Source organism: Haemaphysalis longicornis, unplaced genomic scaffold (assembly GCF_048455015.1).
Source record: "Haemaphysalis longicornis isolate Haplotype H1 unplaced genomic scaffold, Haemaphysalis longicornis Haplotype H1 scaffold_12, whole genome shotgun sequence".
Classification (NCBI taxonomy): Eukaryota; Metazoa; Arthropoda; class Arachnida; order Ixodida; family Ixodidae; genus Haemaphysalis; species Haemaphysalis longicornis.
Window position 1 is genome coordinate 86,164,417 of NW_027526225.1, and position 11,447 is coordinate 86,175,863.

At 51.4% G+C, this 11,447-nt stretch overlaps 1 protein-coding gene across 1 annotated transcript; it reads right to left on the reverse strand.

The window, feature by feature from the left end:
* Positions 1-9,200: 9,200 nt before the first annotated feature.
* Positions 9,201-11,126, reverse strand: LOC144161715 (uncharacterized). Its single transcript, XM_077692331.1, has one exon. It carries the CDS (start codon positions 11,124-11,126, stop codon positions 9,201-9,203), a length of 1,926 nt encoding a protein of 641 aa, XP_077548457.1.
* Between the last annotated feature and the right edge of the window lie 321 nt (positions 11,127-11,447).

Genomic DNA, 11,447 nt, shown 5'->3' on the forward strand with positions numbered 1-11,447 from the left:
CGTTTATTATGAAAAGAGGGGAGGGGAGTTGGGTTAAAAAGTGGAGCACTGGGTGGCCATCCTAATCAGGGCTTCCTGTTCTTCGAGCTGGCTGCAGCGCAGCGCGCGCTCCCAATGCTCAGGAGAGAGGGAGAGAGGAGTGGGGAGGGAGGGGGGATTGAACGGACATGTCCAAACTAGGTGAATGGTGGTGTTGGGAGAGTTGCAGTATGGACAGTTGAGTGGGTAGAGGGTGGGGGAGACATAGTGAAAGCGAGTGTGATTGTGGTATTTCTGTGTTTGTAGGCGGCGCCATATGCGGGCGTCGGCGGTTGTGAGGGACGGGTGTGGGGGGGATAATAGAGTCGTACGGAATTCCGCTAGTGCGCTAAGATGTCGGAGTAAGTTGGGGACAGGGGGTGGAGGGTTAGGTCTTCGTGGGCCGGGTACGTCATTGGTCTCTTCTGGGAATGCCCGGTAAGTGAGTCTGCAATCGCTTTGGTCATCACCAACACAGCTTCATCGGACATCACAGTGCTGACCGACTCCCAGTCCGCTTGCCGCCGCTACGCCACGGTACGCATCACTCGCATCAGCTCCAACATTCTAGCACGCCGATCATCGCTCCCAACGACCCGTATAGTGTGGATCCCTGGCCACACATCTCTTCCTGGGAACGAGGTCCAACGAAAGACGAAAGATCCAACGAGTCGAAAGGTCCAATTAGTCACGTAATCAGCGAGCCTGAATGTCCAACGAGACGAACGGCCCAACCGAGCCTGAATGTCCAACGAGACGAAAGATCCACAGAGACGAAAGGTCCGACAATGAGATAAGTTTAGTGCGCTCATTCGGATAAAGCGGAGAGCGATGGGTTTGAATCAGTTGTGTAAAATTTTACCCCATCTAATTTACTAACCGTTTTGACAATTTTGTTATTTATTCATGTAGGACTCAGTTTTGCGGCCATGTAACCCGTTGCACGTGAGCGTATCAGGCGCGCTGTAGTGGAGGGTTCCGGATTAATTTTGGCCACCTGGGGACCTTTAACCTGCGCCGAAATCTCGAACGCACGGGCGTTTTCGCTTTTCACCTCCATCTGAAAAACGGATGCCGCGGCTATAAATCGAACCAGCGACCTCGGGCTCACCAGCATAGACGTGAGCGCATTGTCCCGCGATGCTCAGTGGTACATTTCAGCAATACCGTCTATACTTTAAAGGGACACTGAAGTGATATGTAAACATTGCGGGATTACTAGCGCAAATTGTAGCCCGGGGTCCCCAGGCCATGTTTCGACCACTCTGGGCGCGTTTACGCGATTTTATTTAGTAGAAAAAATTAATTCGAAAATGCTGTCCTCCTCTCTTTACGCTCGCCCATTTTCTGTGGCGTTTTCGTGTGACGTCAGAAGGTGCCGAGCTCGCAATTGGCTGCGCTACTGCACGGCTCCCCGGCCTTCAGACAGAGTCAGTCGGCCCAGCGTTTCGTCCGCCGGCCGCCGACGGGTCGTCGCAATTCGTTCGCTCAGTTGAAACGAAGCCAGGACACGTTTGTGAATGGAAGAATGTGCCTTTCTTTACTTGGTTAGTTTGCACACTGCATCTAGCTCCAAGTCAAGGTCGCTTCACACAAGCGCTGCCCAAGCGCACATGCGACGCTTCGCTGACTAGTACGCCAGTAGGAAAATATAAGGCCTCTTGAAGGCGGGAGAAGAGTCAGCGAAGTCAATATAGGTACTAAGGAAATAAAATCAACTGATATTTTTACCGTACAGCGTAAAACTAGGGTGCGGGAAGTACTTTTTTGCGCTGGGCGAACAACCACAGCGGTCAGCAGCACGACTACGCATCTGCGAACGCTTTTCCGTCTACGAAATGCAATTGCTAGACGTGAGCTATTGTGGAAACTCGGGGTACGCTTACTGCACGAGCGCAATACAACAAATAGTCACCTAAGCTGCTTGAAATGCCAAAACTAAATAAAAGTGTAAACGTGTTGTACAATATATACCTTATATTACCAAGGTCGGCTGAGCCGGTCTCGTGGCCTAGAAAGACGCTTACGGGAAACATTGGACAGGTATTCCATCGAAAACCGGGCCGTGAGAAAACGGAAGGATGCGACTACTTCCCGCAGAAAACCGCTACCACTATGCCTTACATAGTCAACAGATGAAACAACAAAATTTGGCAGGGCCGTCGCTAGTGACATTTGCAAATAGGTTCAAATTAAAGGGTCTGTCTGGTCCCTTAAAAAGAAAAACCTTGACACAAGCTGTTTCACAAAAAGGTGTGGTAACGCCAGACCACCATCCTCCAGTCTGCGGAACAAATTGCTGCGGCTTGTTCGCTCGAAAACCGACTGCCAAACGAAAACTGCAAACAGGCGATGGAACGTTTGCACATTCACCCGGGAACACGATAAAACCTGCATTATATACCAAATCTTGGCCACCAGAAACAAGTTGCACACAGTTGCACGCGCAAAAATAGGCAATTTTTTACCACCCCATTTTTCTGTCTGCGCACGCATTTCATGCGCCCTATCGCCCCAGTACGCCGTATTTTCGCGATACCGATCCAATGGTACCCCCAAATACTTTGACGGCGTTGTGAACCACTGGAAGTTTTCGTAAACAGCAGGTACCTCTGCCCATTCCCCATGCCATAGCCCGACAGTTTTGCTGACGTTTAATTGACTACCCGTTACATCACAAAAGCGTTGCGTCATGAGCAGCGCCTTTTACTTCGCATGCCTGCAGGCAAAAACCACGCATGCTACTACTTGCAATTATCTTTGCACACAAAGGTTCTACATAAAGGGCAAAAAGTAGCGGGCTCAGTGGACACCTTTGCCTCACTGAGGACTGAACATGTATTTTATCTGTTAATTCCTTATTAATAATTATTCTAGTATTACAATTACTGTAGGCCATTTTAACGCCGTCGTTAATTACCGACCCTAAGTTAACATGCTGCAGTATTTCAAACAGTATTTCATGACATACACGGTCGAAAGCTTTCGCCAGGTCTATTTGTACCATGGCTACCGTTCGAAAGTCGGCATCACAGTACTCCAATACGCTGCGGGCTACATGAATATTTGTAAATATAGTTCTTCCCTTTATACCACAGGTTTGGTGAGGCCCTATTAACGATTTGATAACGCCTTGCATACGTTTCGCAAGAACTTTCATTAATATCTTATAATCAGTATTAGTAAGTGTAATAGGCCTGTAGCCAGTTACTTTGTTCGATTGGTCGCTGTCCTCCCCCTTCGGTATCAACACCGTGTGAGCATTTCCGCATGACGGCGGTAGACTCCCACGCTCATAAGACTCAGAAAAAACCCCATGAAGTAGTCCCGTCACTTCTGCCTTTAACCTATTGTAAAAAAAAAGCACCAATCCGGTCAGGCCCCGGCGATTTGCCAGAGTTCAAATCATTTATGGCGTCCTCGATTTCGCTTAAGGTTATCTCCCTTTCCAGAAGTGCTGTCTTTTCACTTTCCAGCTGCGGCAAACAGTTCAGAAATTCTGTTTTAAACCCTTCTTTAGGTTTTCGCAGAGCAAACAAATCGCGATAGTACTGTGTGAACGCACGAGCTATCTCGTCTTTGTTTTGACTAACTACACCTGCCCACTCTATTTCTTTTACGTCTTGCTTACGTGAATGCCTTTTTTCGTCAGCTAGAGCGCGTTTTGTCGGTTATTCACCTGCCAACATTTTTTCCGCACGAGCCCTCACGGTTGCCCCACGGTATTTCTCGACATCAAGGTCTTCCAGGGCGCGTTTTGTGTTTCTTAAGTCATCTATAAAAAGGCCGGGTTCTTTTGTTTCTTCCTGTATCAACTGCTTAAGGATACCTCGGAGGCCTGTTTCTTTTTCTCTTTCTTTCCTCTTTATCTCACTTGATCGCTCTAGAGCGATCGTTTTAATGTTTTGTTTAAAATTTTCCCAGGCTTCACTTTTGCTGTTACACTTCAGTCCATACTTATTATCAAAGAAATTTTTAACCCTGTCGAGAAAAACCTTATCATCAAGCAATTTTGCATTCATCTTCCAAAGTGACCAGTTAAAATTGGACTTTGGTATTGTTTTATACCCCAATGAAAATGCGACCAAACAGTGATCGCTAAACGACACTTCTTGCCCTTCGTAGTTGTTACACAACGGTGTCAAATCCGCGGAAACATAAATGCGATCCAACCTCGCGTGACTTGCACCCTGGAAGTGTGTGTAAAGAACTCCTTTTCCATTTCCTGCAATCGTGGCCACATCTTCCAACGAACTGTCGGTTGTAATCGTTCCAAGTAGTTTCGCGCTGCGATCAGCTACCCCATCTACCTTTGCCCTGTCTTCGGGAGAGCAAACACAATTAAAATCAACAAGAACAATCAAAACTTTCTCCGTTTCAAAATAACTTTCAATGCTTTCGAAAAACTCATAGCGGGACTTCGCCTTTGTGGGGGCGTACACACACAACACTCTGAAATCTACATCTTCATAAACAAAGTCACATAAAACAAATCGCCCAGTTTCACTGCTCACTACGTTTCGAACAACGATACCTAGGGACTTTCTTAGCAACAAGCAGCAGCCGGCTGATAGACCGACTGAGTGGCTTACAGCAACATCAAATTCAGCAACAAAAGGTGCTACCATACTGTCAGTGTGCTTTTCGCTCTCAATTTTAGTTTCTTGAATGCCAATGACATCCAAATGCTTTTCGCGAACCAGACTGCTGAGGTTTAACTGGCGCCTTTTTGACCCGAGTCCCCGGACATTCAAGGTCCCTACTCTGAAGGGCGTTCTGAGTTTAACAGTCATAAGGCATAGTAGCACTCTGACAGCATGGTGTCAAACAAACAAACGAAATAGCTACTGTAACAAAGACAAAAAAAACCTTGTCGGCTTCTACTTCATTCGCTGCAGATGTGTCAAAGACACGGACCGGGGTTCTTTACCGTACCTGCCCTTTCCCGCTGCTGCCTTTCTGCATTCGTGTTACTGCTCGTTACTTTCCTTGGTGAAGTCCTCCCCCTCATTCCGTCGTCTCTTTGCTGGTGCTTCCTTGGCATCCATGGCTTCCACACTTGCATCGGCTGCACCGTTTCCTTCTTCCAGTTGTTGTTGCTGCGTAGTTTTCGTCTTGTCAATGTCCTGTTCTTCTTCGTCCTGGCCTGGCTCGGGGGGCGTTGCCGCCGCTGCCGCTCCTTGTTGTTCCGGGCTTTGCACTGTCGTTTGGGATTCGGCTTTCGAAGCCGCCTCCGCTTCCTCGGGTTCCATCAAGTTCTCGTTCACTTCAGGGTCCTCCTCCTTTCCCCCAACCACCCTGGCGTACGTCGGCACACACTCAGCGGCCGTGTGACCGAGAGAACGGCACTTGAAGCACCGCGGCGCACGGCAGTCGCGCCTCATGTGACCAGTGTGCTTGCACCGCAAGCACAGCGGCGCCCGTCCCGGCACGACGACAGGCACCTGGCCGCTGTAGAATTTCATCACGTGCGGTAGTTCGTCCGGAGTGACGTCCGGCCTGAGCGTCATCTGGACAACCCGTGTGGTCGATTCCGCCATCTCGAAGCCGTTGGCCGCCCTGGCGTCATGCTTGACACTCTTCACGTCGCCGAAATCACTCAGTGCACGGCTCAGACACTCGCCAGTAATGTCAAATGGCACCCAGTGCACCTTAAAACTTACGTCCTGGTGGATTGGGTCGATTACCGCACAGAAATGTCCCTTCACCTGCAGCGATCCTTTCTTCAAAATCCGCTCACGCGCAGCCGGGGTGCGAAACTTGACGAGCCAGATGTGGTTCATCTGGAAAGGCCCAATGCCTCCCACTTCCTTCAGTAAGTCCAATTCACGGAACGGTGCACAAAAATTGTCGATACGGTACGGGCGCTTCGATGGGTCACAGTGCAGAAAAACGCACGCCTTCATGCTATCATCCGAAGGCAAAGTGGGCAGCAGCCAGCGATAACCGGTCGGCTCGCCCAACGCCGCCTGTATAAACAGTGCCTAACGCGTGAGCGAAAAATGGCCAAACAGCCACTCTCCTGTTGCTCTCTCCTACCCTTCCCCGCTCCGTAGCCTTCCAGCGTGCTTTCGTGTCCGCCAGCCAGCGCCGCTTCTCGGAAACTATGCAAAATAGTGGAAAGTTTGTTTAGCGTTCCCGAGGCGGCGCTCCTACGCCTTCTTGTTTTTCACCATGCCTGTCTGTCTTGGTCTGTCACTGATAAAACTTCCTTTGTCACGAAGCAAAATCCCTTGCGCTGCCGCAGGCTGATGCCGGCTTTGCGCGCTTATCTACTCGGATCACAGGCCCTGAAATTTTCTGAGTGGGGCATCCCCCCTCTATCCCCTCCGCATTTAGGTATTGTTTTGACCCCCCTGTTCGCACTCCGGATCGGTACGCACTTCTAAAATTGAGGACTGTACTGTAGAAGCGCCCGGACAGCGTGGCGGGATCGCAGCTGCTTATCCTTTTGTTTCCTATAAATTTCTGAAGTTTACAAGCACGTGATATTATTGGAAAGTAATCGTAGAAGTGAGCGCCTGAACAAAAAACGTGCACGCAATTTTTTCTTCTCTAAATACTCCAGAAAGAAAAATATCAGTAAAATAATGGCTGCCCCATCCCAAAATATCGTTTTCTGTTAGCTATATGTCTACCCGACATTCAGTATGTTCTTGGACTATTTCAGTCCGCCTCCGTCTTTATCTTTGGAAAAATGCAGCAAGTATGAAGCGAGCGACACGTTGAACGAGATCCCCAGTGCGCCACAGAACTAGCGCCCCGTCACGGCTAAGATGTAAGCGAAACGGCCCTTGAAGCCCAACAGGAAAGCTGACAGACACCGTCGTAGAAGTGGGTGCAGCGTTCGCGACTCGCGAGCATTGACGTAAGGCGAGATGTCCGCCGGCACGCGCCACATAGCGGATCAGTGCCTGAACTAAGCGTCCCTACCCTTCCCATTGAAAAGCGCGCGACGCGTCAGACAATGTTAATACAGGCGGCGTTGGCTCGCCGAACGAGCGGCCAGCGCGGCCAGAGATAGCCGCAGCATCGCCTTGCGCGGAGCTAGCCATCGCACGTCCGCACCCACTGGGGGCCGGAAGTGAAGTCTGAGCCACGAAATCGGTGAGACGGAGCGCTTTTCAGGGAGACTTTAACGAGCAGATGTCGTGCCCCAAACTGATGAATGCGTGACGGCTGGAGCAGTCTGCCGCCCGTGCCCGTTTCTTCTGCGTCGATTTTGAAAGCGAGGCTTTCATTGGCTCACTGATGGCGTCTAAAAGTGAAAACGCACTGCAGAATAGCCAACTTTCACACTAGGGTTTCACAAAACGACGGTGACGGTAAGCGCTCCAAGAAAAAATGCTAGAGGCCTAACTGAATCCCTGTTCCCCGAACCAATCTACCGATCCAGATACCGTGACAGCACCGGCCGCAACGTTTTAAAGAGGGTAAAAAAATGGCAGTGCGAGGGGCTGCAAAGACGTTTTTCTTTAAGCTTCACACGGACACCCTTCCGGTACTGACATGGGAAGAGCGAAGGGGGCTGTTTTTTACCGTTGGGTTCAGGCTGCTTTTTGTGCAAAAAACCCGAAAATGTGGAGCACGTTTTCCTGGATTGCTGGGACGCAGTCTTTTTCTGGGACGTCCTTCAAAGAATTATAAAAAAAGATTTGCCACTAACAGCCGAAAGAATTAGATACCTTTCAGTAAACACGGACAGTATTCCATACGATCTGCTATTTCTTTTAGGTTTGCACGCAATATGGCGTAGCAGAATGGACGTTCGTCACAATTCAGTTGACGCGCGGTCTGTAAATAGTTATTTTGTTGAAGACGTCTGTAGTCTTCGAGATGTGGTGAATAATGATGATTGTGATCATGAATTTTTGTGTTTGTTAAATGAGCTTAGTGTAATGAAAGTGCACCAACATTTCAGCGCCAACTAAAAGTTTGGCGGAGGTTTATTGTCCTCAACCTCAAAGGTTGGTTTTGTAAAGTGTGTGTTGTTGACAAAATATGCAATAAAAAAAAAAGTTCTCGTGGTCTAGTAGTTTGGGGCGCTAGGTGTGTTGTCGCAAGTGTTTTGCAAGTTACGAGTTCGAGTCCCCGCGGGTTCGTGCTTTTTTTTTTAGTTAACTTTTCCGTTTTCTGCCGATGTTTTCTACATTGAGTACACCTTTTTTTTGGGCCGCAACGTTCATGGCTACACGAACTAGTTCTCAAAACGCGCGCAGGCTGGCACTGGCGCGCTAGCGAGTTCTCGTTGGCGTGCTGTTGCCATAAGCACCGACTGCTTGCGGGCAGTGGGCACAGGCCAGAATGAACAGACCCTTGGCCTGGTGCGAACACGCTTTTTACGGTACAGGCATGAGTGAGGCAAGCTCCAAATATGGGGGAAAAGCGCATGACATTTGGGCGTCTGCGGGTACGCGGAGGGCGTCCATGCACTGCGTAGGCCTCGGCTAGTGAATGCTACGATTCCAAGCCGTCCTGGGAGGCTTATCTTTATGCATTTTCACAGCTGACAACATGGCAGAAGCGCGGTACGATGATTACTGAGTTATTGAGAATTCCCATCCAACAACGCCACCAGTTGTGTTTTACAGAACCGAAACCGAAACTTGTTTGGTTGCTCACTTTGGGCATCGTCCAATCACGGTGCCCGCTCCTCCTAACGTCACAGCTTTAGTTGGTGCGGCCGCCGCAAACCGCGCATGGTAGTTTTTCTTCCTTCGCGCTTTGTAAAATAATTACCGATTTGTCAACCGGATAAACGATGAAAAGTGTGCTAATTTGAGCCAGTCTACGCAGTCCAAGCAAAAACGGGAGCTTGACAAATTCACTTCAGTGTCCCTTTAAGGGGTTAAAAATAAAACAAACAAAACAAACAATAAAACAAACAATAATGTTTCTATGGGTTCTATAGGTTTACACGGCACAAAACTAGACTGAAAGCAGCCAGACCCTTAATTTGTACGAGAGGCTTCTAGGGCAGTGCGTTGACCATCGCAGAGCACAAACTGGAATAACCCAGAAGTAGAATGGTAAAGCACTGTCCAGTAGCAATGCTGCAGTATGGTCAGTATAGTGATGTTGGCTATTCATACTACGTCAATACGATAAAAACTGCTCCCACACCGAGCGCGCCTGCAAGAAATTAAGTGTGCGAGTAAGACAAGTCTGGTAGTTGGCATTCTTTAATCCCTTTTGAAGGCCGACGGCTTGCTGTCGTATCTGTAAACAGATCCATGAGAACGCATGCGCTGCGCCTGCTCGCCAAAGCTCCTCGATGGCGGCCTCGTGACGCCGCTGTCGCAGCCCTCCACCTCGCGGCCCAAATTCCTCGATGTCGAATTGGAGAAGCTCGTCAACGCCGACCTCGAAACGCCATTGCGCGCCGTCATCTCACCGCCAAAATTTCGCGAACGGCTCCTCTCTTCGGTCCCGTACATCGGTAGCGTGCCTACGGTGTTCCTCGATGGCGGTCTGTTAAGACTCGCCTGTTCGCGCGTCCGTATACCCAGAAGATTTAGGAGGGGGCAGCCGTTGCCACCCCGCGTGGAACTTAGGGATTTTACCACCGCCTCGCAATGCTTACGAATACTTTCCAGGTCCTTCTGCGCTTGTGATGACATCCGCCCGGTGACGCTTCGTTTAAACTCGACCCCTTCGACTTTTTTCTTCCCCCGTCGAACGTCCGAAGAGGAGCTGGAGGACGACGAGGAGGACTCTTTCTTCGCAGATTTGCCCTTCCCGCGTCTTCGGCCGCCCGAAGAGGAAGAGCTGGACGACGAAGGCGACCTTCTAGTCATAGATTTAGGCCGTCGTTTCGACCGAGACTTGAAGCTTTTGATTGAATCATCCTTGCGCCACCGAGAGGTGCGCGAACGTCGCAATTTGTCGTCGGAGGATGAGGAAGTCGAAGACGACGACTCCTGCCGCCTCCTCGAGGGTTGTCGCCGTGGCGACGACGGGCTTTTCCTCGGGACGTCGTAGTCGTCCCGAAAGCGCCGAGATCTTCTCGATTCAACTTCGTCGTCGCGGATTCCTCGCGGGGACGTAGTCCTCAGCGGCACACTGCCGACTCGGACCCGGCGTTCCTCTTGTTCACCAATTTCATACCCCGTGACTTCTCGCTGCATTTCATGGGACATGCCGTCTGCGCAATGCTCCTGGATGTCCTCCCGTATCTTGTGTAAGAGGTCCAACGCCGTTTTCGGCGAGTGCTGCTTTGGTGCGGCCCGCCCCGGCAACTCGCCTTCCCAGACGCTTCGCGAATTCTCACCAGGAAAAGCACGTCTTCCATAAGACCTCACATTTGCCGGTGGACCGTCGTAGAGATCTGGTGGACGGCCGTAGCGCTGTGGTGGACCGTAGTAGCGGTCATACTGACCGTAGTACCGGTCTGGCGGACCGTCGTAGCGACCTAGTGGACCATCGCAACGATCTGGCGGACCGGCGTAATCGGGAGCCAGTCGCATCGGTGGGTCGTATCCAGGCATGGGCTGTCTTCCGAAGCCCCCAGCCGGATTCATCGGCCTTTCAAAAGTGCCTGGCGTTCTCATGGGCGGCCCGGCGTAGCCGCTGCCGGACTGTACCATTGGTCCCTCGTAATTTCGGGGAAGGTTGATAATGTCTTCCAAACGGCCTCCCCTGTCCATCAGTCTTTTGACTTCAGGCCGCAATTCGGCAAGCTCCGCAAATTTCAGCGCCGAGTGCATTTCCGCGAATTCCTTAAACCCCTCGCTGCTACGCTGCGCGGCCAAACTCGTGCCACTGGACGGTCGTTCTAAGGCTATGGGCTGGCCGTAGCCGCTGCCCATTGGTCTCCCGCCGTCGTAGCCGCCGCCCATTGGCTTGCCGGTGCCGTATCCGCAGGGTTGACCCGGTCCCATGCCCATTGCCGTGTTGTACCCGCACTCCGCCCCGGGCGCCATTTCCGGCACCATTCCCGGAGCCACTGTCCCCGTAGAAAACCTCTGCTCGGGCGGCACAGCATCCGCAGGCATGCTCTCGATGTACATCTTGCCCCGCAGAATGTTGGGCCCCAGCTGCTGCTCGTACGCCTTTACCGCCGACAGGTACTCCTTCTTGGCAGACTCTGAAGGCACGCCTGGTACCATGTCTGCGGTGCCGGTTCCCTGCTGCGGCTGCGGCTGCGGCTGCTGGCTGGGCCCGGTCGTCGGTGGCGCGGGTGGCGGTGCAGCGTACTGTGGCGGTGGTTCGACGAGAAAGGCTTCCCGAGACGGCGTGGCCGAAGCCGGGCGAACAGGACCGAGGGGTTGCCAAGGTGGCGTGGCCGAACCCAGGCGAGCAGGATCTGGGGGTTGCCCAGTTGGCGTGGCCGAAGCCGGGGGAGCAAGACCAGGGGGCTGCCCAGTTGGCGTGGCCGAACCCAGACGAGCAGGATCAGGGGGTTGCCAAGTTGGCGTGGCCGCCGCTGG

What these genes read in the sequence shown, in the direction of transcription:
- LOC144161715 (XM_077692331.1), bottom strand. Translation starts at nt 11,126, where the DNA reads ATGGTACCAGGCGTGCCTTCAGAGTCTGCCAAGAAGGAGTACCTGTCG.